The sequence below is a fragment of a genome, unplaced genomic scaffold (genome assembly GCF_019419815.1).
Source record: "Pyrus x bretschneideri cultivar Hongxiangsu unplaced genomic scaffold, Pyrus_bretschneideri_v1 Contig1, whole genome shotgun sequence".
NCBI classification, from domain to species: Eukaryota; Viridiplantae; Streptophyta; class Magnoliopsida; order Rosales; family Rosaceae; genus Pyrus; species Pyrus x bretschneideri.
Genome location: NW_025999390.1, coordinates 1779879 through 1807463, shown reverse-complemented (window position 1 = coordinate 1807463; position 27585 = coordinate 1779879). Strand labels below are relative to the sequence as shown.

At 37.0% G+C, this 27585-nt stretch overlaps 4 protein-coding genes and 1 long non-coding RNA gene across 6 annotated transcripts; 2 read left to right on the top strand and 3 right to left on the bottom strand.

Annotated features, from left to right (window-relative positions):
- Positions 1–203: 203 nt before the first annotated feature.
- On the bottom strand, positions 204–3655 carry LOC103954190 (probable E3 ubiquitin-protein ligase ARI2). The gene is made up of 6 exons (XM_009365996.3): positions 3232–3655; positions 2822–2854; positions 2439–2718; positions 1853–2333; positions 852–1400; positions 204–738 (listed from the first exon to the last, which is right to left on the bottom strand). The coding sequence occupies exons 1-6, from the start codon at positions 3361–3363 to the stop codon at positions 627–629; spliced, it is 1587 nt and encodes a 528-aa protein (XP_009364271.2). The 5' UTR covers positions 3364–3655; the 3' UTR covers positions 204–626.
- Positions 3656–5995: 2340 nt separating this feature from the next.
- On the bottom strand, positions 5996–9846 carry LOC103955704 (protein DETOXIFICATION 33-like). Its single transcript, XM_048590315.1, has 9 exons — positions 9805–9846; positions 9216–9444; positions 7362–7707; positions 7105–7191; positions 6966–7022; positions 6573–6811; positions 6324–6442; positions 6140–6226; positions 5996–6058 (listed from the first exon to the last, which is right to left on the bottom strand). Exons 1-9 carry the CDS (start codon positions 9844–9846, stop codon positions 5996–5998), a joined length of 1269 nt encoding a protein of 422 aa, XP_048446272.1.
- Positions 9847–10048: 202 nt separating this feature from the next.
- Positions 10049–11374, top strand: LOC103954205. 2 transcript variants are annotated; one of them, XR_668160.2, is made up of 3 exons: positions 10049–10173; positions 10967–11045; positions 11136–11374. It is a non-coding gene; the product is annotated as an uncharacterized LOC103954205 (long non-coding RNA). The 2 variants fall into 2 exon arrangements; XR_007258903.1 differs by lacking the exon at positions 10049–10173 and adding an exon at positions 10848–10866.
- Positions 11375–12752: 1378 nt separating this feature from the next.
- On the bottom strand, positions 12753–15217 carry LOC103954212 (F-box/FBD/LRR-repeat protein At1g13570). Its single transcript, XM_009366019.2, has 5 exons — positions 15070–15217; positions 14893–14969; positions 13562–14392; positions 13303–13458; positions 12753–13211 (listed from the first exon to the last, which is right to left on the bottom strand). Exons 2-5 carry the CDS (start codon positions 14893–14895, stop codon positions 12933–12935), a joined length of 1269 nt encoding a protein of 422 aa, XP_009364294.1. The 5' UTR covers positions 14896–14969; positions 15070–15217; the 3' UTR covers positions 12753–12932.
- Positions 15218–22819: 7602 nt separating this feature from the next.
- Positions 22820–27412, top strand: LOC103964722. The gene is made up of 6 exons (XM_048590309.1): positions 22820–24906; positions 24993–25389; positions 25495–26221; positions 26371–26405; positions 26943–27020; positions 27350–27412. Exons 1-6 carry the CDS (start codon positions 22820–22822, stop codon positions 27410–27412), a joined length of 3387 nt encoding a protein of 1128 aa, XP_048446266.1.
- The last annotated feature ends 173 nt before the right edge of the window (positions 27413–27585 follow it).

Here is a 27585-nt window from a genome sequence, read left to right as displayed (position 1 = left end):
ATTTTTATCCAATGGCTACAAACATGAGGTCCTTTTAAAGTTATAATGATTGTAACTGTTGGATAAAAATTCAACGGTCCACGATGATTGGCCAGGAGGATCCCCTCTGTTAGCTCAAGAGAGGATCCAAATCCAATCAAATTTGATGTTTTACACGACACGTTGCAGGACTTCAAATCATACATTTAGACACGCCTCAACACTTAAACACAAGAAAATATAAATAAGTAAATTTGAACACGACCAGTTATCAACCCGACAAATTGGATAAAAAAAAGGTTAAAAAATCTGATAAAAAAATAGGTTTCTAAATAGTAATGTTTTAAATCTAAACTCATAAGGTTAAATGTGACTGTTGGAAAAATGCAGTTGGTAACAAGAACAGAGCACCCTAATTTAAGATGTATACCACGAGCAGAGCACCATGGCGAAACTCACATTTGCAGGCCTGCTCACATGAGGGAGTCTCCAGTAGTTCGTCACCGGACACATCAGCATCGCACTTCACCCGAACTCTCAAAGATAGACAAAGGTTGACAAGGTTCTGTTGTTATTTTTCACCAAGTTCTCTTCTAGTCAGCTACCACAAATATCCATACCGTTCGAAGTTAGAGTACGTGGTGTCCCTAGGAACCGGTAAGTTCTGAAGCTTTCTCCACACCGTTCGACTTGTAAGAAGCAACACTGTGCCTTGTCCACTTGAGGGAACCCAACAAATCATTCTCAATGCAATCGTACCTGTATATAATCCATACGCGTCAATTCTACATTAAGATAAAGGTTTGCAACACCATCTCCAACAAGATTTTTGAAGACCAAATGGGAGAACTCAAGTCTTAAAAGAAACTTACAATTTTGCGCAGAGCTTATCAACAAGCGTAGAAAGATTTAAGATCCTGATTTTCAACTCCCTAATTTCATCCGGCGAATACTCATCAAAAGGCTCCTCTATAAACTTAGAAAGCTTCTCCATATTTGACTCAAGCTGCTGCTGCTGGTCCTCAAATAAGTTTTGTTTTATGGTCCTTTCTTCTGCCGTCATTTCATTTTTGCATAGATCTTCGCTAAACATGTAATATGCAAACGGATAGGAATATGAAATAATCTGCCTTGATCTGAAGAGTCTGTTGAGTACATTGGTTGCCCAGCTAAAATCTGTACGTGTAAATTCTCTTTCTACCAAATGCGATATTTTTCCTTGTATGCTTTGTTTCAGCTTTGATTCAAGCTTAAGAGAATCGATATGAGCTTGATAACGGTTGTAGTAGTGAGTGTAACGAACAAGATCGCTCTTGGCTTGCTCAAGAGTCATCTCCTCGTCTTCTTTGAATCGCCCACAACTGTGACCCGCGATGGACTCTGCATTATGCTCGTAACCAGTTGCGCCACCACAGAGCCAACTGTCAAAACACGTATAGAAACAAACTTTAAAGCAATATTATCAAATGCACTCCATTCAAAAGAAATGGCAGTAATGATTCATCAAAAAGAAGAGTGACAGAATTACAGAAGCTCCATTTTGATTCAATGAAGATTTTAAGCCACACTCTGTCTTACAATACTGCTTATCGCAATGTCATCGAAGATGACACGTACATTAGTGAATGCTTTAAACCAATAATTTTATGTCCAAAGCCTAGTCTATAAGCAGCCAGTCTACGAAAAGTCACACATCAACATAAACTTCACCTTTAGCATAGCAAATCCTAAGAAAAGGATCCTACCCAGGTAGAGTTTTGAACACTGCTGGACCATCTAAATGTACGAAATGTTCCCCAAACCAGCCCCACAATACCATAAACGTAAGGGCACAAGACTAAACAAAATGCAGAAAATATATATAAACACTCACCAAAAATGTTGTCCGCAGACACAAGTAACTAGATTGCATCCTCCATTCTTTTCAACCAGCTTGTGACACTTTGGGCAAGGCTTCGTATTGACTGCAATATAATTAACCGTCTCTGATTCATCTTGGCACTTCTGACACCATAGTTTCCAAATTTGACATGAACACGGGGAGTGTGCTTCAGATAAGCAATTAAAACAGAATTGAAGCGCGCATGCACATTCAACCTCGCAAAGTTCATCTTCCTCAATGCGTATGGCATTTCCGCAGTGGGGAACACTTGGGCACCATTTCACCATTCTATTATCATCTATATATGATTCGAGAAGAAAACGCTCAAATTTCTCTGCTAGATTAGGATCTCTTGCACTGACTAGATTTCTGATTATGGATTCGTCACAAATAGCATTGCATTTATGTGCCATGCATTTAATGCGTCTACTCTGCCCGTCATTTATTTTCACAATAAAATGCTCTGTCCAGCCTAAGCACAATGGTAGACAAAACGGATTCCATTAAAAGGAAACTATAATCACAAAATGCGTACATTGCGTGAAAAAATATAGAAGATGCAAAGGAGAGTACTTACATTCGTTGCAAAAGCAGTGACCGCAATCCATGAGTGTCGCCTGATCAGCTGGAATTTCGTCCATGCAAATACCGCACATAACCTCAGAGGGCAACTGTTGTGAGACATTGCTATTGTGCTCCACCAACGTCACACCTGCTTCAGCATACAATCTATCTTTCCCCTTATCTACAAGCACCGCAAGCAGATTGTCAACATCCCACCGATAATGGATGAGTAAGGTTCGGGCATGGTTTTCTTTCGATGATAGCACATCCATTACCCTCTGCACGTCGTCTTTCTGCACATTTTAATGCCAACATTTGATAGAATTCTATTAACAAATACATAACCACCGTAACATCATACAAAATTATCCCAAAATAATTTACAGAACTCCATACCTGTGCAGCCAAGAGAGATTCTTTCGGAATGACCTGTAAATACAAATTAAGATGGCATCAGTAATTCAATTCAGGACGAGAACTTTCACAGTTTCAAAGTATCGAAAAAATCATGAGGCAGATAAGCTAAATTGCAGGCAACAAGAAATTAATTTGATTTTAAACACAAAAAAATTGAGAGAATATGAACCCAAATTTCACTAACAAATACAAAAACACAGCCGCAAGAAACCACATTCTCAGCAACCAAACAGGAAGCACACCCCTTTTGTGGTTAGCGATAGAATTCGAGAAAAAAGAAAGGAAATTTCCTCCGAAAATCTCAGAAATTCGCAAAACAAATAAAATCCCAGGAAACGAAATTCACAAAATTACGATCACCTAACAACGAAATTAAAAATCATCGCTACCTTACTCCTCGGAACCTCAGACGGGAGAGAGTCGTCATTCTCGACGTATTCCAACAGCTCCATGTTCTGGCGATCATCATCCTCGTCGTAATACTCCTCGTCCTCGCTACTGACGTAATAATCGTCCTCCATTTCTATATCTCTCTCAAACCCAAAAATCAAAATTGGAATTGCAGACGATCAAGGATTTTCACGAGGCCTGATCGACGAGGGGAGGAAGAGAAAAATTTCCGGGAAAATGAAAAGAAAGAAATCTTCGTGGGGAAATAAAACCCCTTGAAAGATTTGATAGTTTTTTTCCTTTCCTTTCCTTCTCTTCCTCCTTCTCCCGTCAATAACGATGAGAGGAGAGAGAGAGAGAGAGAGAGAGGAGATAGGGCAAATTTAAACGAAACTGAAAAGGGATTTATATATATGGAACAGTTCCTCGTTTTAGATAATCTCTCCCGCGGTGGAGATCAGTCTTTCCTTGAAATAAAATCACGGGATAAGGGCGATGTTTAAGGTATGTCTTACGATGGGATGGATGACTAATTTTTACTAATTTACATTTTCTAATTTTTTAATTTTTTAATTATTTCCATTTTCTACCGAATTGGCTCCTTGTCAAACCTGATAGCGTGAGTTTGTAATTAAACATAGCGTTAAAGTAATTGTTTGCATGATTGATGAGTTAAGTAGGTGGATGATTCATTGTCACCTAATGTTGAGATCAAATTAAGCACGTCATGAGCTCTTAAATTAATAGATGATATACTCTCCAATTAGTAGCATATGCTATCAAATTAGTATCAAATCACTTTGCGAGGCCACAACCTTTGAAATCACAATGGGCTCGTCATTCACTATTATGGCTTATCTTACCACTTTTATTATGTTTGCCCATTTAGAATAAGAAAGTCATGTATTTAAAAACAGAAAGGAGGAAAGGGTAAGGTATCGCGTAGCACGCCTAATTGATATGATTTTTTTTTTTAAGTATTATAGTAATAAAAAATTATGGAACGCAAAATTTTTCTTATTTTGAATACGTTACCAACTACTACTACTAAAAAATAAAAAATAAAAAAAAATTAGAAATCAGAATTACTTCAATTTTCATTTTTAGAAATCATAATTACTTCAATACTCCATTTATGTATATAAATATACAAGACTTAATGAAATGGGTTTGGGCTAAGTCTATTTTTAACAAAAAATCATGATATACTTTTATGTAATGAAAAAGAATTAAATTTCAAAGAAAAAACAAAAGTTTAATAATAAAAATAAAATAAAAAAGTAATAAAAAATGACGTGTATCACACACACTATTTCTGAAACTGAAGGGTATTACAATATTTTTGAAAACTGAACACTATTTCTGAAAGTTGAACATTATTTTTGAAAATTGAATACTAATTATTTATAAAATTAAACACGAGTACTACACTATTTCTGAAATTGAACACATATACCATACTATTTTTAAAATTGAACACAAACACTATTTTGAAACTGAACACAGATCGGCGTGCACGACTTACCTACTCGAGGTTATATTCTGCAATATCTCAAGCAAGACAATTTCATTGAAATTGATGTAGGTGCTGGATCATCATTTGTGGCGAGGAGTATCATCTTCTGATTTTTATCAAAGACTTGGCTTCAATGATGAGGAGAGAAGAAAATGAGGGGGGTGTTGATCATTATCAAAGACTTCGCTGCAATGATGAGGAAAGAGGGAGGGGGAAGAAAGAAGGGGGACGCGTGTCTCCAACTCCGCGCAGCCAAGCAGCCGCGGACGGCAGTTCTCCAACTGCATTGCCTCGTTTTTCAGTTCTGAACACAAACCCGTAACCGAATCGCTCGTCTGGTTTCTCAAGGTCGGGATGTTGACCTTTGTCGGGGTTGATGCCAAAGTACATACCGCGATTGGAAGCTTAGGCTTTCGTTTATTAAGGAATTTAAATTTGATCGTGACTTGAAAAAGGCTACTGCGAGTCGATAGTGACTGGGTAGGGACCCTCCATCTTAATATATTAAGTAACGTGGATGATGACTTTGACTCGAAGTGTGTAAGTTGAATTCTACGTGTTTGTTCTTTATTAGTGTATTCATCTTGAAAAGGTAATGGTGTAAACACCCACTATCAAAATTATTTGCGCTGCAGACAAGATAGTTCACGGGTGATCAAAGCATGAAAATTTTGCAACTCCATTAAAACTCTCGTTGTAGCTGTGAAAGTCTTGTTTTCTTAAGGTTTTTAGTTTCACTTTTAAGTCGTAATAAGCTACAAAAACTGAACATGGATGCGTTTTTTGCATTGTTTTTTAGTCTATTGTGTGAGAGGTTGTGGTTTAAAGTTTGCTTTTAGTTGCGTCGTTGTGTCACTTTAGTGGCTGAATCAATGTTTTATAATTGTTCTTCACAGAGTGATTTTCTCCAAATAATTCAGTTTTGCGCTCGGATGCGAATTCATCATTTATCGATTAGTGGAGAATGTACTCATTTTTGCGAGCTTGTTGCTGATATTATTGAAAACTTTATTAGAATTGAATAACCAACACCATTCTAAATACAAACAAAATCGACGCCTCTCTGGTTTTCTCTGCTTCTGAGTTCTGGCAATACCAGCTATCCGCTATTATCCGTTACTTCTGGGGTTTAGCATCAAAATCTTTGCTTAGCGCAATGCCAATGCATAACTGCACTGCCGATGGTTTCTGCAAAAGCTCCGTGTGACTGTCACCCTTTAATTAATTTTGATGTTTTCGTCTTCGATTTACACATCTGCATCTCTTCCTCCTCCTCCCCACTTAGCGACACGGCTCTCTGCTTCATCAGCCTGCACATTTGGTGACATAATTAGTATCGGCTTAAGCAAGTTAACACGATTTAAGGTTAATCAAGAGGAAGGACTTAATACTTCTTTCTTCCAGTTAGTTATGGAAGTGACTACTATCAAAATTATGGTTTGCAAGAGAATGCCACCAATCATTCCTGACCAAATACCCTACAAAACAAGTTCGAAAAACGCAGATTAGGAGAGAGATTAGATTTATGGAATTGTTGATCGTACTCCAAAATAGTAAGTCGTCTAATTGTATCACCTCGACTCCAAATTTAAATGTGAATCCAAGAAGTATTCCTGCCGGCAATCCGATAACGTAGTAACACCCAATGTTGATGTATGCAACAAGAGACTGCCATCCAGCGCCAACAGCAACACCTTCAGAAACAAATTAAACAAAACAAATTGTCAGGAAAAATGACACTTAATTGATAGATAGATAGATATGTGTGTGTGTGTGCGTGTGTACGCGAAAGTCTGGGTTAGTTATGTGGTTAATTGTAATTACCAGATAAGACTGGTTGAAGGCTGTTTAGGAGGACCGTGATTCCAAGCAATATTGCAAGTTTAGTAGTTTCCTCCGCGACAGCTTCACTGTTGATGAAAAGGTAGGGGAAATAATCTCTCGTCGTGTAAACTACGATCATGCAGACGATTCCTATAGCGATGGAAGTTATCGAAACTACTATCACTGCAAATTTGGCCCTCTCGAAATTACCAGCTCCAAGTTCATTTGATACTCTCACGCTGTTTGTTTTGCAACATATAGCATATAGTCAGAGAAAATTTAGGATATCACATTCCGTATCAGTCGAATTCATGACATGATCTTTAATTGTACCACAAAGTCAACAAGTTACAAAAGGACTTGTCAGATGAGAACATAAGTAAATAAGTTTACCTGATTGCAGCATTGAACCCTAGTGCAATCATTGCATCCCATCCATTTATGTTCATGCTGCACAAATGAAAAGAAATATGAGGTCAAAAAGTGAATTCATAGTTCTGTACAAAATATATAGATGATTAAAGCAACTCACCAAATAGAGATGGCATCAACTGGGATCAAGGGGTTCGTCAAACGGCCGGTTATAACCACCAGCACCATCAAGTACCAGAATTCCAAGCTGCAATTATACAAAAACCTTAGTACGACAAAATTCTCAGTGTAGGATGTTCATTCTTTAATATAGACAATACGTATGCAGATAATATCGACTCGTTACCAATGATATATATATTAACAGTGTGTTACTCATTAACGAACATAAGCTTGCTCCATAGCCGGACTACTCACCACAACATGACAGCAGAAGATAAAGAGAGCCTAACAAATCCCCACAAGTTTGCAAACGCAAGCCAAGAGAATCCACCCCAAGCACCATCTGACTTGGTGATGAAGATGTAGAGCGACTGGCCAATAATGATGAACCACCAGGAAACGTTGAGTGTGATCGCTGCCCCAGTCAGACCCCACTCGAGCTTAAGTATCAACAACCAACTGAAAAATGCATGTTCTACGAGTACTGCAGCTGAGATCCAGGCCATCACACTAACTTTGCTTTGTGCTTGTAAGAATTTCTGAATTGGAAAGTTGAGGGCGTAGGCGAACAACTGTGGAAGCATCCACACCGCAAACTTTCCTGCACCGCAAAAGCCCTAGTAGTAAGATTTTTCTCCTACCTACCCATACATAGGACCATTTCCAATCGAAGGAGGGCAAGAGAGCCCGTTTTGCCCTCTGGCCCTCCAAGTAATATTTTAATGAACAGTGCAGGGCAATATTTCTTACCATCTCCAACCGAGGGCCAAAGGACCATAGGACTCGTTTTAGCCATGTCACAAAAAACTATCTCCAACCAAGAGCCAAATGACTATAGTATGGAATGTGAAGAATTGAAATAAAATTAGGTAAAATAGTATGGAATGGTGAAAAATGTGTGAGAAATGGTGTAGGAAAAAAATTAGAAATTAAAAAAAAAACATCCAAAAAAAAGAAAAAAAAAGTGGGCTGGGCAAATGGAAAATAACAAAAAAAAAAAATGGGCTAGCCAGCGGGCTGGCTAAAGATGGCCAGCCGGTTGGCCGGTTGGCCTTTTGGCCCTTTTTTGTCCCGTGGGGCCCACAAGCCCTTTGGCCTAGCCCTCGGTTAGAAAGGGTTTTCGAGGTTATTTTCGGCCCTCTGACTCTCTGGACCCTTCGGTTGGAGATGGTCTAAACAATAAATGTGGGAAGTTAACCAAAAACAAACTAGAGGAGACTTTCCTCAAAAACCAAATCACAAATGACAGCGAGAGGTTCCTCGAACCATATACAATGGTATTTAGACGAGATATGTTCTAAACTAAAATAACCTATAGAAAGTGAACTCAAATTTGGATATAAGAAGACGGACGCATTACTCTGCCAAACTCGTCTAACTAAGATTTTTGCTAAAAATGTGATTATTAATTTTAAGGAAAATGCTAAGGAGACCATCATTTTAGATCATATTTTGTAAACCATATAATGTAACAATTAATCATTTGATTTCATTTTTAATAATTTAAAAAATAAATCTAACTATTAAATGTCATATTATATGATAAACAAAATATAATCTACGAATGCGATCTATTTTTATCATCACCCTTATTTAAAACGGGAGAAGAGAAAAGAGAAACTTTCATTTTTGGGCAAAAAGTTAGTTCGGCCTTGAGACTTGGGGACCAGCTAGTAGAGTACGTGCTACACTGCCGGTATCACAAATTAATTTTGCATACACATAAAAGTTAAAGTTTTTTTTTAATTTTTTGTAAGTTTGTTGTTATTTGACGCGAAAAAATTCAAAATTATTACAATAATTTAAGAAAGAGAGAGTTGCAAACTCGTGACACATGAGTTTAAGTTTAACATTTTATTTGTTAGGATATTAAGCTACGAGCATAATAGAGAAAATAACGTATCATTCGATCATAGACCATTTTTCTTTGGAATTCTATTTATTTATTTAGTTATTGATCAAGGGAATATATTTGTTATTCATGTAATTTTTTTGGGGTCATATGCTTTCATATGATGTGATCCAATGACATTTTTATTTGTCAATATTTAAATATCATTATGAAAAGATAAAAACTAAAACGCAGCCAAAAAAGGAAATATCACCAACCAGCGGCCTCAGAGCTCTCAGTGGTCTCTCCAATAAGCTCGAGAATAGGTGGGGACCACACATAGATGGGGACCAATACAAAAGCGGACACCACCAGAATGATCCATGATCTCTGCATGTACACCCCCAACATCCTGATCTGCCCCGCACCGTATGCTTGCCCACACAGCGTCTCCAATGCGCTACGGTTTCTCCAATGACTTAGGTCTGGTTTGGTACTGAGGTGATTCTGAAAAAAGCTGGTATCAAAAAAAGCTGGAAGCTGTTTTTGTGTTTGGTAAACATTCAGCTTCAGCTTTTTTTCACAGTTTTGGGTGAAAAAAAGCCAAAAACAAGAAGCTGCAAAACCCAGCTTTGAAAAACTGGCTTTTTTTCACATCTGTTTTACATAAAAGTTTACCAAACACTATAATACTGTTTTTTTTTTTCAAAAGCACTTTTACAAAAAAGTTTACCAAACACTCTGCTGCTTTATTTCACAGCTGCTTATTCTCACAGCACAGCAGAAGCAGCTTTTTTTCAAAGCACAGCAATACCAAACCAGCCCTTAGCCCCAGTTTGGGGTTGAGATGATTTTTTAAAAAGCTGCCATGAAAAAAAGTTGATAAGGATTTTGGTGTTTGGTAAACATCCCAAAACAGCTTTATTTCAAAGTTTCACACGAAAAAAAGCCAAAAAGTGGAAGCTGCATTTTGCAGCTTCCAGAAGCCGCTTATTTTTCCAAAACGCGGAGCTACAGTACCTAATTAATGAATTTTTTCAATTTACCAAAACTGCCCCCTCCTTTCTCCTTTCTCCTTCTCCCAATCCTACACTCTGCACTCTCTCCTTCTCTGTTGCAAAAAACTCCCGCCGCTGCACTCTACACCCCTTTTCCCTCCCGCCGCTGCACCTCTTCCTCCTCCTCCTTTTCGTTTCTCTCCGTCACTCTCAACGCCACACCACCGTCGCCTTCCAGGTACCAACTACTCGACTTGCTTTCAATTTTTGCTATAATTAATTAATTAAATTTTTAGGTTAGGGTTTAGCTGCTCTTTTCTTTTGCTGCGTTGCAATTCTTCTTATCCCAGATTTTGTTTCTCGTAAAATTTCATACCCTTATTTTGGTTTTTCCATTTTTTTGATTTTGCCCTTTTCTCGCTTGTGTTCTCTTCTTCATTTCCCTGTTCTCCTCTTCCTTCTTCTTCTTCTCCTCCCCCCACCCACCCCTCAAGGTGTGTTTTACACTTCTGATTTCTTACATAACTGATTAATTATTCATTTATTTGTTAATTTAATGTTTCTTTTGTTTTTGACTCTGTTGATTATTGAAAATCTCTTACTTTTATGGGTTGGTGATGTCTGGATTCAATTCTTTTAGGATATTGTTTCAATTTTTAGTCAAATTTGGTGATTTAGAATGCTGGGTATTTCGATTTTCAAGGTTTTAAATGCAAAAGGATAGTTGCTGTGATGTGCATTAGAGTGATGAAAGAAAAGATGAAATTTTGAAAGAATTTGGATTTGTTAAGTTGCTGTATTTGTGATCAATGAGCTAAAGAAGGAAATTAGTTGATGGTCTTAAGCAGCTTGGTGTGGATGCTGATTGTTTTCTTGGAACAAACTGCCCTCCTGTCCGTGTGATTGGAAAGGGAGGCCTTCCAGGGGGAAGGTGTGGTTTGCATTGTCTTGTATATTTATGGTTGTTCTGTAATGCCTGCAGTTTTGATGCACTTAATCAATTCAATCCACACTTTATCTGTTGTTTTCAGGTGAAGCTCTCTGGATCAATTAGTAGTCAGTACTTGACTGCTTTGCTTATGGCAGCTCCTTTGCACTGAACTAAGAAAGGTTCGTTTTAGTTGGCTGCCCTCACACTTGATAGTCCCACACCTTCATATGCTTATTACTTCTCTAACATTTTTCGGACCTAAATTTCAGCTGGGAGCAACTGTTGAAGAGGGACCAGATTACTGCATAATCACACCGCCAGAAAAATTAAACGTGACAGCAATAGACACGTATGATGACCACCGAATGGCCATGGCTTTCTCTCTTGCTGCCTGTGGAGACGTTCCAGTTACTATCAAGGATCCCGGTTGTACCAGAAAAACATTCCCCGATTACTTTGAAGTCCTCAGGAAGTTTACCAAGCATTGAACAGCGGTTATAAGATATATTTATCTGTAGATAGGGAGAGAGAGGGATCGTCCTTGTGCCTCTACAGCCAAAGCAGTGCAGATGGAAGCCACACTTGTTTCAGTTTCTCTTTATTCCCCTGTAATTTTGGATGATTTGTATTTGCGAGTTGAGCTCGTTATTTGTATTTGCGAGTGGAGCTCGTTATTAAGAAATAGAATAGCGGCAAGTTTGATGAATGCATCTAATTAGATTACTTTTAAGTACATTAACAATATTGTACTAATGAATTCTAACTATTCAGTCTAAAATATTTCAATTGAAGTAGTTTGTCATACTAATTAATATTTAAGATAAAGTTTATAAATATGTTTGTTTTACAAATAAAGTATATTTAGTAATTCACCTTTATTGGTTAAGAAAATTAAATTAATGGCACATCTAGTATTATACCCTTTTTGGTCATTTTACACAGTCACAACTGTTTTACATAAAAGTTTACCAAACACTATCATACTGCTTTTTTTTCCAAAAGCACTTTCACAAAAAAGTTTACCAAACACTCTGCTGGCTTTTTTTCACAGCCGCTTTTTTTCACAGCACAACAGAAGCAGCTTTTTTTCAAAGTACAGCAATACCAAACCAGCCCTTAGTTACCTTTCTCATGAAATCCATGCCAACGCATACAAATCACATGCTATTTAACTATCGCATGCTCATATATATATATATGTATGTATGTATGTATGTATGTATGTATATATTCTATATATGTATATATATAAATAATATAATATAATGTAACTGGCTTTTTATATATTTATGACCTCTATCGTCTTATAATTCACAAAAATTTCATATCACCTATTATTGTCATCATTTTCAACTTCAGGTATTCATTTTTAAAGCAACTCCATTCTTACAAATTGTCAATATATTGGACAATTGAATCCCCTAATCCTCCAAAATCTACTCTAGCCCATGCCAATTGCCCCACCTAGTGGGTGGGCCCTTCTCCCACAAGCCAAGCAGTCAGGCAAGAATGGCCTGAGGCCTTACTTGAGGCTTTCAGACGCCAAGGTAATGTCAACATGACATGTGACATCATCCACGTTATTATTATTATTATTTTTTTTTTTTTGCGCCAGTCGCGTGGGCTTCACCATTCGGTCAACTAGGTTGATAGAAGCATTAGTTTCGCTAGCTGAGGCAGGAGGAACTCTTTACTTTTCAGCAGTGAATATGCCAAAGAAATTGTGAGTTTTAATGTCAATCTTGAAAAATTGAGCCGTTCAGAGTTGCCAATGAGAGATTTTGCTCCTTTTTGGGTGCCGGTGGGGGTGTTTAATGCCAGAGTGACTGCTTCAGATGTCCCGGATATAAAAAGGAGCTGACACAACCAACAAGCCCACGCCATGATTGCCATCCCCTAACTCTCTATACATTATGCAATGTTAATGCCAAGTGAATCCACATCTCAGAGTTTACAGACATGAGACATTTTGTTCAGACAAACATACGTACATCATAAACATCTCTACAAAACCTACATTCATTCCTGCAAGCAAATCCTCTTATCTGTCGAAACTGATCGATGAATCATGGGTCCTCGTAGACAATCTCTGCCTGCACCGAGGCACGCCTAAACAGAAGCAAAGCTTTAACCATCTCCCAAGCACAGTTGACGGATGCAGGTTTCACAGTCATCCTCTCGAGCACAGGTGAACTCAAAAGTAGAAATCTGATGAATTCCAGTTCCGGTTTGGTACCTGAGATGCCGTTGATTTTCACAAGTCGTAGTCGGGTGACTGGGCATTTCCAGTTTACATCTAACTGGAGGTCAACTGTTCCCACAGCAGCAATGTCCTCTGGGCGGACCTGCATAAAGGAAAATGTCTACGATAACATATTCTTGAACTATGACAAAGCCTACTTTCATTCTTGCATGCATCAATGGAATAAATCTCACCAAAATTTCTACTTCTTGTAGTGCGGGAGAGCTTTTCAAAATGCATACAGCAGTCAAGACCTCATCCAAATCGTTGAAGCTTATCCGTAGAGAAAGATAGTTCAGAGCAAGACATGGTTTAGGCAGCCTTCCTGGCAAGGCACCAATAGCCAAATACTGGAAAGGAAAAGATGCATAAGATAACACCCGACCAATATACTCAAATTCCCATGGTCATGTTAAATGATCACTAAGAGAGTGAAACCACACAACCAATTACCTTTAAAAAGTAACTCTGAATTTCAAGTCTCTGGATACCAGGAAGGTGAGCAAAAAACTTGAGCAGATTGCTTGAACTGCTAGGAAGCCGTCTAAAGGAGTTGCCAACATGGTCATACAAACCAATGGACACTACAGCAAGATTTGAGGTATTCTTGAAATTAACATCCTCAAATTTACCTCCAACGTCGAAGAATTGGAGATTTGGCGCATCAATGTTGAGATGGGAGAAACCGTCAAAGTTCATCAGAGTCAACTTCTCAAGCTGAGGACAGCGACGAATCATATTTTCAAAGACGTCTTGGGCCAGGGTAACATGCTGAAGGTCAAGGCTCTTCAAACTCCTGAAGCCTTTGAACGTCGATGGAGGTTTAAGCAAACAATTGAACAACTCTAAATGAATCATATCCTGGCAAGAAAACAAGCATGAGGGCATCTTGTAGCGCAGCCCCTTCCAAATTTCAAGTATGAACTCTTTGATTGAGCTTCTTGACAGATGAAGAATCCAGCGATCAATATCAGCAGTGGCCAGAAAGTCCCTCTTTGACAGCTTGAACTTGTGTACGGGGCCAATGTGAAGTAAAAGCACATGATCAACAATGTTGACCAAGGTTGATTGGTTTTGAGGCGACACACAGTGGTTATCAAACACAAGCTGTGGAAGCCTAGCATATCTGTACCTCCACTTGGTCGACAAAATACTTGTTCGCACCGCCTCCCTAATCGGCAAATGTGACAAAATTTGATCTATAACATGACACGGTAGGTTGCTAATTCTATCCAAATCCATCTCCATAATTTTGGAAAGGGACTTGGGGGTTTGTCTTTGCTTCTGCAAAATTCAAGTAATTAAAAAAATCATTAGATTCATACAATGACCAGTTTCTAGATCATTTAGACTGCAAATCTGCAACTTTCTGTGTTTGAGTTTGCGGAGGGAGACAAACGATTGTTAGAACTTCAAAAAAAAAAATGGTAGATTAAAACTAAAGGAAATACAAAACAATATTCAGCTTCTTATCCACAACTTAATAAAAAGTGCAGCAGATTAGGGTTAGGTCAGTCGGCTAGAACAGTACGCCCGTTCCAATGCATACAAGTTCGAATCACCCTCCCCGTAAACTAGAGTAATTTAGAATATCGTATGTCAAGTAAAACTTCCACAGAAATGAAACTAATTCTTCGAAAAAGTAAATTAAAAAACAAACCCTAATTCCCATCAGGCTACCATGAGAACAATACAGAATCACAAGAAAAGCATACTTAACACACAAAATAGACAAAATTGAATGAAATTATTAAAATTACACGGAATTAAATCAAAAGGTTCACCATTTCACTTCAATTTTGGTCCAGAAATATGGAGAAATTGAGCCGGGATAGCTCCTTTTCCGCGATAACTGCGAGGACTGCACATCAACCAGACAAAGACCAAGAATTTCAGAAATTTGAATCAGGTAAGGAATGCAATCGTTCCGATTAAAAAAAGAAGAAGAAATTATCACGTACAAAATTCGAAAGAAAGTAGTGCGGAATAAATGCACTCGCCGCGCAGACGCATGCTTCCAGAGCCCGACGGAGGAAAGCATTTATCGTACATCAGCCTTAAATCATTTTGAATTGGATGTCTGAAATTGTACTTGACAAGGGAATAACAAGCATCTAAACATCTTAACCGTTTATTGTACATCATACAGTTTTAAATCATTTTAAATTTTTTTATTTAAAATTAAATACAAATAGTATCTAACGAAAACTAACTACATGATGTACGATAAATAGTCATAATGTGAGGATCCATAGGATCTTCAAACTAAATGATGTCTCAACAATAAGAAACGAACATGTTTATCAACTCTTAAATAATAATCTAATCATCAATTTCTATGTTATTTAGTTTACAAATTTTATCAACAAATTTAATCTTTCCAACATTACTCTTTTTTAACATGTAATGTTGTTGTCCCCTTTTTTGAAGAACTTTTAATTTTCGTAGTAAAGTAATTCCGATAACTAAATTTTTGGCTGGCATGGGAATTATTTCCTCAAATTTTAATTATTTTTCGAGAGTTTAATGAAAACTCTGATGAGACTTCCATTGTGTACAGACCGGATTTTGTTCAAGACGCAAGACTGATGAAATCAAAGTGCCTTCGCATTCCTATGGAGCAATGGACAATGAACAACATTCACAGTTCTGATCATAAGCTAGTGAAAGTTTATATTTGTTTAAAACTTAGTAAATCATTGTAACTTGCAAAACTTTGACCTACATATGGGATGCATCGAAAACGGCTAAAGTTTGCATGTATGAATTCTAACAGTCGCAATCTAGCTGTTCAAATATCATTGGATCTCATTCACCAGTTAGTATAGAGAAACTGAATAACTTGTATATAATAGAAATTTTGAATTTACTTATTCGTGTATGTATTTCCACCTATGTATAGATAGAAATTCCTAGTACGTGGGCCATTCTACATCCCTTGGACGGAATAAAAAAAATCAACAAAGCCCAAAGACAGACCCATCGAGAAACCAGACTTCCAAAAGGAGCAAAGATTGTTGTGGTATTTGTACTAATTGTATAAGTTTTAAATAATGAAGGTGGTTTAAACTACGATAAGTCCTTAGTTCGATTCTTAGCACTGATAAATCACACGATAGTGGTTAGGAAGAGGCTGAAAAGTTTTCTCGACCTCAAAAAATATGAACTATCATAACAAAACCACTAATTGATTTCCTTTTTGTAAATAAATAATAATAATGAAAGTGGTCTGAAAAAGTTATTTATTTGTTTTGAATTAGTTTAAGATGTCGTCTGGTTTGTTTCACCTAATTAAGGACCATCATTGTTGACATTGACCATGACAACATTCGGATTTGCTTAAATAAGCAACCTATTAAAAATTAAACTGCAACTACACTAAGCACTTGGACACTTTCCCTTTTTTAGGTCGAAGAAAACAAAGTCCATCGCAAAATGGTAGAAGGCTAAATCTATATGCATAAATGGTTGACCTTTTATTTTGGGTAAATATACTGTTTTGTTGACATAAACAATTAGTTTTGCTTAGTTGAAAACATATTAAGTTATACTTATGCAATGCAAATGCTTAGATGATATACAGTTACAGTAACTTCGATAATAAGTTGTAATTGATCGTAATAAGTTGTGAGGCCCACTATATATAAAATATAAACGATCCTAACCGTTTATTTTTCAAGTTGCACTTTTATAGATTATCCTTGCAAAATATTAACCAAATAAAAAAGGGGTTTTTGAACTTTAATCCTTCAAGAAAATTAAAATTTAATAAAAACCTGGTGTAAAATTGAATATTAATTTTAGCCCCTTAATGTGTACTTAATTCAAATTCATGTTATATTTTTGTTGTTATATTTAATAGATAACTTATTTGATGTTATTACATTAAATTTTAAATTTATTATTATACACATTTTAATTCATTAATTTTATTGAACTTTCTTTGACAAAAAAAAAAAAAAATATTTAACTTTCTCTAATTTGTGTACCTAAATGTCTATATCATAATATATTTTACTAAATTAGTGTACTGAAATGTTCGTACCTAAATATATTGTAGTGAATTAGTGACACATAGGAAAATATGTAAAAACATAAGTATACCGAAAATTCCGTACCTAACTATATGATACTAAACTAGTGTACAGAAATGTCGATACCTAAATATATTATACTAAACTAGTATACCGAAATATCTGTACCTAAACATATTATACTAACAAAGTGTACTGAAATTTTCATACCTAAATATATTGTAATGAATTAGTGGCAGATAAGAAAATATGCAAAAACATAAGTATACCGAAAAATCTCTACGAAAATATTTTCTTATATAAGATGTTTACCATAATGAGAATTAAAATTTATGATATTTTCATAAAATTTAAATTCATAAAATTATAAATAAAAAAGGGACATTGAATACATATGCTAACATTAAATAGAGTCCAGGGACTAAAATCAATTTTTAATCTTGGATAAGACATTTTTCTAAACTCCATCTTATTTAGGGATTAAAATCTAGTTTTCTAAATAAAATATGTTAGCTAAATCGAAAATGTTTAAAATTTCATCATATAATGAAATGAGTAAATGATTTCATATCAATTTGATTTTTTGTAAAGATGATATGTGAATGAAAACTTAAAATATAGACGATTTCAATCGTTAAAATTCGATGTATAATGGGCCTTACAACTAGTTTCCATTTTACTAAAAAAAATAGGAATTCCTCTGGATAAATGGTCTGTATACGTAAGATATCTTATCTTTTGTTAAAAGTAAACAAAGATACCATTTTTCTTGCTTTGGTCGGGTGAACGGAAGTTGTTTCACATTGTCACACACCCTTTCATTAACAAAGTAAAACCTAAAAACCAATGGCACGTGGGAAATTGACATTTTATTTTTCAAACTTTGATATTTAATATTATAGAAACTAATTTCATATAAGGAGCATATAGTCGATGACGAATTCAATGTATGATGATTTGTAAATGCATGGATAGCGACTTATAATAATTAAATTAAAACATAATTATGTCAGTTTAGAGAATTAAACACTTAAACAATGATGCTGCATTATACTTTGATTTGGTAATTTTGGTTTTACAAGAGGAAACAAATTATTAAGCTCAAACATACAATGCATGAACCCAAACCGCCAGATTTGATTTGGTTTGATTTTTCTTTTAATTATAGCGCAAACCAAACAAGATTGTACCGTTACACGGTTTGACAGTTCATTATTTGCTCGCATTTAGAAATAAATCCACTTCATTTACCTGATTTCATGGTGGTGACACTCTCATGTGGCTGCTCTGCCTCTACTGCCCAGATATGTGGCGGATCTGCTTCTTGCCTCGTGGTTGGTACAAATCTGCTTGTGTGGTGAAGTTGCAGGTGGTCTTCCTTGGTGTGTCTTTGTCCTCCACTGAGATTAGGGAACCGGTGGATTCTATTCTCAGAATAGTGTAGATTTTTTTGTGCCACGCTTGGCGGGGTTTGTGGTATGGCCTATGAGTGCCGGCCTGATGTGGTGTCGTCTTCGTGCAATTATTATGTGGTCTCGCCTTTCAACGGTGACTTTTTGTGGTCTCGTTCTCTTATGATGCCTTACTGTGGTCTCACTTGTGATGACTCTATGTGACCTTGTCTTTATGCGATGATCAATGTGTTTTTCTAGTTGTTAATTTGTTGCTTATATCATGTTCTTGTGACAAATTTGTACTGGAGACATATTGTTGGGTAAGACAGTGTTTTTGGTGCCGTTTAGGGGTTTTATTGTTGTTTGTTTACTTGCGCAAATTTACTTCAGATCAATTTCTTGATTACTAGAGCTTATGTACCCACACTAGTAGAAAAACATGTTTGCGCGACGGAATCTTGCGCGACGCACAAAATTTCGTCGCGCAAAGTATGTTTGCGCGACCTAAAAGACAAGGCGTCGCGCAAACAGCCTTTGCGCGACGGTACTTTGCGCGACGCAATTTGGCGTCATGCAAAGAGGTTTTGCGCGACGCAGGAACTTGTGCGTCACGCAAAACACTTTGCATGACGCCAGATTGCGTCGCGCAAACTACCGTCGCGCAAACTACGTTTGCGCGACGTTTTGTACGTCGCGCAATATCTTGGCGCCAAACGTAGAATGTTTTACCGCTTTTTTTCCAACTTTGCGCGACGCATGTGTACATGCGTCGCGCAAAGCTTTTTGCGCGACGTACGTACACATGCGTCGCGCAAAGTTGACTTTGCGCGACAAGACTGGCGTCGCGCAAAACAGGTTTGCGCGACGCATGTGCAAGTGCGTCGCGCAAAGTCAACGACTTTTACTCCTCCACTTACTCAGTTTGGGAGGCAGAAACTGCAAACCCAGTTGCAGCAGCTACCTCCCTCCTCCATCTCTCTTCAAAACCTTCTCCAATCAATCCCGTTGATATCAAAGTGAGTCAAATTTCACCTTGTTTTTAGATTGATCTCATTTCTAAGTTCTATTTGTTTGTGGAGAAAATGAGGGAAATTATCATTTTATTGTTTGCTCCTCTCTCTGTTTTGTTCCTCCAAGTTTTTATGATGCACTTTGTAAAAAACTGATTTTGAACGAGGTGCTTAGATGTTTTTAAAGGTCGTGCAGGTTTTATATGTGTCAAATGTTTCAGATGCAGTGTTGTTTCTTTGAATTCTTAAAAGTGTTCTTTATTTAAGTATCTTTTTTGTTGAGCACGATGGTCATTTTAGGTGATTGGTTTGATACAGTGAGGTTTAATTCATATTTGTTTGTGTAATTTGATCTTAAAAATTTATATAACTCAGCTCGGTGGTTATTTTAAGAATAAACTTACAGGTTTTCTTTTGTTTTAAGTTATGTCAAAGTCTGAACTTTGTTTTTTGGCTGCTTTTATGTGCAGGTTTGGAATGCATGTGTGCTGAAGGTAAGTCCTTTTGGTCTTTTCTGTTTACGCCTTTCACAGAGGGAAATTTTTTGCTTTTCTGTGTTCTGAAAGTCATGTGTAGTGTTGTGTTTAGTTTTTATTCGGTTTTTAACATAGGATGTCTTTTATTGGTAATGAGCTTGGTAATGGTGAGCTTCTCATTGTATTTGTTTGTAAGAAACTGATTTTTAAATATGTAAATTGTTTGAGATATGGTGTTGTTGTGGGTTATTGACTAAATGAGTAATGACTGCTATCCATGTGGGTTATTGACTGAATGAGTAATGACTGAATGAGTAATACCCATTTGGGCTGTCAGAGTTAAACAGAAGACTTTATGCATCAAAAAATAATTCGGAAAAACTTAGCTTTTGTAATCTTCGATGAGAAGAGCCCGGTGAAACCCAGGGTCTAAATTTGTTTCGATGCATGCATGAATTCTCGAATTTCATCTGCTGTTGTATATTGGAATTATCCCTCGTGCATATATACACACATAGGATGATGACCCTTGTTCAAATCGATTAATAAATTATGCAATGTAAGGCGAATCCTAGGTGGGTTTGTCCTTTTATGTCTGAACCAAGGTCTAAGCTTATCTTGTTGATTTTCCAGGTAAATGCATATCATATATCCATGGTCAATCTGACAATATATTATACAATAATAATTAAATACACACACACACACACACGCATAGTTTTGTTGAAAATTTGTAGCAATACACACACACACACACACACACACACACACACACGCATAGTTTTGTTGAAAATTTGTAGCAATACACACACACACACACACACGCATAGTTTTGTTGAAAATTTGTAGCAATACACACACACACACACGCATACTTTTCTTGAAAATTTGTAGCCACACACACGCACTTACGCATACTTTTCTTGAAAATTTGTAGCAATACACACACACACGCACGCATACTTTTCTAGTTATTTAGCTGCTTTTATAATGTAATGATGCTTCTAAGTGTGTTAGTGGTATGATTAATGTACATTTGGAGCTTAAATTTTTTATTAATTCATTTTTAATTTGAATTTTCCACCTTGCTTAGCTCAAAAAGAAGAAAAAACAGTTTTTTTTAGCTTAGATTGGTTGGATGAACTGGAGTAAAAACTACTTGATATGAAATGGAACTTAGAGTTAATCAAGCTACAATTATTAAGCAGCACGTTGCTTTGTGGAAATGGACATATAGCAATAAGAGGAAATATCGAATCCTTTGTTGATTTTTTTTTTCCTTGTTTCTACACCCATTATTATCAATTCTTTCATGATTTCTGTTATTAGGAATTCATGAAAGAATTGACAACAATGGTGCGATGTTAGGAATTCATGGTGAGATGTTAGGAATTCATGGTGAGATGTTATCTAGATGAGAGTTTTTAACTTCTCATTCCTGTTATTGTTGTGTGGCAACTCAATTTGGCTTTATCTTACTATGTGATTCTAGGAAGCTAGTGCCATTCCTTTTGCTTCTCTGACTGCTTGGCGAGCCCTCGTAAGTACTGCTAGGAAATATGATAAGGGGTATGTTATCTCGGATATTAACTTCCTTCCTTTGATGTATCATGATTCTTCTGTTAAAGTTGTTGTCATCAGGAAGCCATTGTCATTTTCTTTCTTTTTTTCGATTGCAAAAGTTGTTATCGTTTTCACATGGGGGTAAATGTTTATTTCAGTAATGAAATTTGTTTCACTATACTAGAGATGTTGAACTTTTGTGTCCAAACTTTTACCATCCTCCCAGCATTTTTTAGGTAAAAGGTATAAAAGAAAGTATGACATTTATTTTTGATGTTGTGTCTTTGCGAAACATGGATTGAGAGGCAGCTGAAGCTTTATATTATTTTGGTGTAGGGATTTGATTATTGTATCTTATCTCGGTGGAAGATGTCATTAACAATTTTGCATCCTTTTGTTATTGCATCTTATCTCTACAGCCAACGACTGTTAGTTGTGGGTGGTGGAGGAGTTGTAGGTTTGGCTGCAATTCAGATTTGAGATGTCACAGTGTACGTAAATCACTTTATTTTCTTCGCTATATTAATTTTTATTAATTTATTTTATTTTATTTAGTTTTAGTAATTATTGTGATTTAGTTTATTTGTATGCACATATTTTTGTACATCACCTGCAAAATTGTTTTGTGTTGTACGAAGTTAATATTACTTAACTTCGTACAATTTTTTTTTTTCAAGAAAAGCTTAGTTTCCCGTTTGAGAATTAGTTGGATTTCGTGCATGGATGCGAAAGCATGACTGCGGTCCAATTAATTCTTGAATTGTCCCATTTTTTGGACAGTTTGGGAATGCATAGTTATGTGTTGTAGTTTGCGGTTCATGGATTAGGTTTCGATAATGGAAATTTTGGTAACATTTCCTGATGTTCTTCGAGTACACGGTGGATATTATGTATCTACGGCGTGCACTTGAAGAACTATAAGGAGATGCTGCCAAAATTAACCCATGTCGAAATTTAATCCATTGGAATCGTAAATTACGGCACATAACTGTGCATTCCTGAATGGGATAGAGCCCTTACCGGAGGAATAAGGTGACAAGACAATAGTTGAATTTGTTGTAATTCTTGTCCTTTTATTGGGATTGCAGACAAAATGGACAGACAGTGGATACATAATCATAATAGATGTGATGTTGAGTACTTGGATGGAATAGAAAAGTTCATTGAATTCGCAACTAGGCATAACATAGGTTCAACTCATATCCGATGTCCGTGTAGGAGGTGTAACAACGCAATGTGGGAGACATTCTCGAATGTTCGATTTCATTTAGTAAGAAATGGGATGATGGAGACGTATACTACTTGGTATCATCATGGAGAACGATTAGACCAAGCTTCGTCTTCATACGTGACACGAGTGGAGACTGTTGAATCTAATGTGGATCCTAATGAACAAGTTATGAATATTCTAAATGACGTTTATCCATATGCCTCGAGTAACACCAATCAGGAAGGGGGAGATGACGGTTGTCCAACCATGGATAGTGAGGCATTCAAAAACTATGAAAAACTATTGAAAAATGCGAAGCAAGAATTATATCCGGGTTGCGAGAACTTTTCGATGCTCACAGCAATTGTGGAGTTGATGCATGGCAAGATCAAGTTTCGTCTGTCAAACAAGTGTTTTGATTATTTTTTGGGAGTTATCAAGAGGATGCTTCCAAAGGAGAATTGTTTACCTGAAGATCATAAAAGTGCCCAAAAAGTGTTGAAGGGTCTTGGATTGGGGTATGAAAAAATTCACGCATGTGTGAATAATTGTATATTGTTTTATAAAGAGAACAAACAATTGGATAAATGCCCTGTCTGCAATGAGCCGAGGTTTAAAATGACATCACAGAATAGAAAGACCAAGATTCCACAAAAAGTAATGCGTTATCTTCCATTGAAGCCTAGGTTGCAGCGATTGTACATGTCGATGCATACCGCAACCGACATGAGATGGCATAAAGAAGGACGAGTAAATGATGATGTTATGAGGCATCCTGCAGATGGAGAGGCATGGAAAGCATTCGATCAGATGTACCCTGATTTTGCAGCTGACTCGCGCAACGTCAGATTGGGACTTGCCACTGACGGATTTAATCCGTTCGGGGTTTTAAATCAAATCCACAGCACTTGGCCGGTTGTCGTATTTCCTTATAATCTGCCGCCTTGGAAGTGCATGAAAAAAGAATACATGATGTTGACTCTATTAATTACTGAAGATCCAGGAAAGTCCATTGATGTTTATTTGCGGCCGTTGGTTGATGAGCTAAAAGATTTATGGGAAAACGGTGTTTCTACGTACGATAAGTATACTGGGCAGATGTTTACCATGCGAGCAGCAGTGATGTGGACAGTAAACGATTTTCCCGCATATGCAATGGTTTCTGGGTGGATGACTAAGGGTTATTTGGCATGTCCAATATGCAAGGAGAACGTAACATCTTCTTGGCATGCAAGAAAAGTTTGTTATCTTGGTCATCGTAGATGGCTTCCTTGGGACAACGAGTGGCGTCAGAACGATAAAGCTTTCCATGGCACAAAAGAGACTCGGCCAAGACCAAGAGAATGGTCCGGAGATGAGATTTTGGATCAATTAAACTGTTTGGAATTTGGTCATTTCGGCAAAGGGGTCAGTAAGCCTAGACGAACTACACATCTGAACTGGACGCACAAGAGTATGTTATTTGAGCTCCCGTACTGGTCAAAGTTAAAAATGAGACACAACCTCGATGTTATGCATATTGAGAAAAATGTGTTTGATACTTTGGTCGGGACAATTCTAGACATTGAAGGAAAAACGAAGGACACGATCGAAGCTCGCCTCGATTTGGAACGAATGGGCATTAGGTCATCCTTGTGGATGAAGAGAATTGGTGGTACATTGAAGAAAGGCCATCCTTTTTTTACAGTTAAGCCGAATGGGAAAAAAGAGTTTTTCAACTTTATTTCTTCTGTAAAGTTTCCAGATGGGTATGCTTCTAATATGTCGCGTTGCGTGAACATGAGGGGGTGTAAATTTTCAAACATGAAGAGTCATGACTGTCATGTGATACTACAACGCCTTCTTCCGGTTGGTATTCGACACTTATTGCCTCTTGATGTGGTGAAACCAATCGTGTTGTTGTCGAGATTTTTTTCGCAATTGACTGCAAGGTGTTTGCGGAAGTCGGATGTTAAACAATTGCAGGACGACATTGTGAACGTTTTATGCAAGTTCGAACAGATATTTCCCCCAGCTTTCTTTACAAGTATGATTCACGTGATGATTCACTTGCCAGATGAGGCATTGCTTGCCGGACCAGTGAACTGTCGATGGATGTATCCAATAGAAAGGTACTTAATTAAGCGTCTATATATATAACAGATTCATGATCAACGAACACTTTGAATTATTTGTACCATACCTTTTATTTGTGCAGATATCTTGGTGAGTTGAAAAAGTGTGTTCGAAACAGGGCAAAGCCCGAAGGATCACTTGTGGAGGCATGGGTCGCATATGAGTCACTTACTTTTTGTGCAATGTATCTTGAAGATGTTGAGACAACTTTCAATCGTCCTCAACGCAATAATGACGGTGGTGTCAGAAAAGAGAAACTGTCTGTTTTTGCCCAAATTGCACGACCATTCGGCGATCCTGTAAAAGGTGAATCATTTACCAAAAAGGACATGGAGATAGCACATTGGTTCATACTTAACAATTGTGATGAAGCTTTGCCATACCTTGAAGAGCATGAACAATTGATGAAGCGGGAACATCCTTCACATTTATATGCCAAGAAGCACCGTGACTTGTTTCCTTCATGGTTTCACACACATGTAAGTTGTATGTGGTTTGAATTGAGCATATTTTCCAACTTGTTCATGCCCGTCTTTTAAATTTGGTTACACTAACATGTTAACTTTTTGTATATGTTATATTAGATGAACAAATTGAAGGCCTTGAATTCACCCTCTTACGATGAAGAATTATATAACTTGGCGAGAGGACCGCTTCACGTTGAATTGTTCTCAGGTTGTCATGTCAACGGGATCAAGTTCTTGGGGGCAACACGTGATGACAAGTTGTCTACTCAAAATAGTGGTGTTCATGTCCCGGGTGCGGGCGACAGTGAAGACATTGATTTTTATGGCAAACTAACTAGTGTAGTACAGTTGCTTTACAAAGACAGGTGTCAAGTGATACTATTTAAGTGTCTTTGGTTTGATACAAACCCACATAACCGAACAAGTGTTAAGCGAGACCATGGTCTACTATCAGTAAACACTACGAGACATTGGTACGATGAAGACCCATACATTTTGGCAACAATGGCGAAACAAATATTCTATCTAGACGACCCTAAAGCCGGCAATGGTTGGAAAGTTGTTCAGAAGATTGATCGAAGAGGGCTATATGATATTCCAGAAGTAGATCATGACGACAATGACGACAACGTTGCTGACCAACAGTTATCATCTTCGATAGAAATTGGTGAAGAAACACTCCGGGATACTAATATTGTCCAAGAACCGTTTGACGTACCTGGAGTTCCCGAATTCGAAATATCAATTGACCTTGGTGATCTGCCTCAATACAATGCACTGGAAGAGGCAAACGAAGATGAAGACGAATGGGAATCCGAAAATGATAGTAGTGAGGATAGCGAGAGTTATTATTGTAGTTCGGATGAGGATTAATATAAACTTGTAAAGGATAGTGAGAGGATAACGAGAATTATTATTGGTGATGTAATCATATGAAACTCACCTTCTACCCCTTTTCCCATTCATTGAAATTCATGTTTAAAGTCATAACAGGAAACAAGTATGGAGTTGCTGTTGGGAACACACTTGTAAGTTTTTCACTCTCTTTATATTTTTCGGCTTTTTTCACATATAAGTCTTTTGTACTATTAAATTTAGAGAGAAGCATTTCAAGCACAATTCTTTAGAAAAACACTGTCTTGCCTTATCAACAGTAGAAACTACAGCAGTATCGGCCGCCAGAAGAATAGTTGAAGCGGATGAGTTTATGAGGGCCGGCTTATATGATGGATGGCTTGGAAAACAGCATCAAACACGGAGGAGATGCTCCGAGAAGCAGATGTGGTATGGCTCTCGCTCTCCTTACCCCTCTTTTTTTGTTTTACTTAAACCGTGTCTAATTGTGTGGTTTCCAATTCTTATTCTAGATAAGCCTTCACCTAATTCTGGATAAGACCACTTATCATCTTGTATATTTGTATAAATGAATGTGAGAGATACACACATGTTTCGAGTTGGCTTGGATGTCTTCGAGGTAAAAAACCACACCTAATTCCTTGTTGTATTCAACCTTTTTCGAACGCTATCTCTGATATTTGAGTGGTTTGTGAATGAAGTTGCATTAGGATGAGCCTTACATGAAGCTTGGGCTTGCCGAGTTGAAAAATGTTGTTGTGGTACCTCACATTGCTTCCGCTTCCAAGGTAATTACCATCCATATTAGTTCAAACACGTTAGGGAAGGAGCTTTCTAATTTTAAGAACATAAAGATTTGTTACCTTATCAAACGAGGAGTTTTCTGATTTTTGTAGTGAATGTGAGTTTTTAAATGCTCGTCCCCTGATTTTAACCTTTTTCCTGTTGATTTTATGAATGTGAGTTTTTAAATTGCTACTTTAAAAAACCAGGGGATAATGGTCGACCTCATTTTTCTTACTGCGGATCATGTTCTTGTGCAAATTTTTATTAAATTTTTCTGTAGACCTGCTTGTCATTTTTGTTTCTGTGACAAGATTATCATGAACTGCTGTAGAGATGTTCTTATGTTATTCTGACCAAGTGTGTTATGCATTTTGCTCTTGGCATCCAAAATTGACAAGATTTTTGTTCTTGGTGATGTTTGATGACTTAGTTTGCTTTAAACGAAATGTAGGACACAGTTGTTCAAGGATCGCTTGTGTTAGTAAAGTTAGAAGGCAGGGTTCATTACTAGAGAGAGCATATGCCTGGGAACAAGTACAACGGTAATTCAGCCCACATCCCACCAAC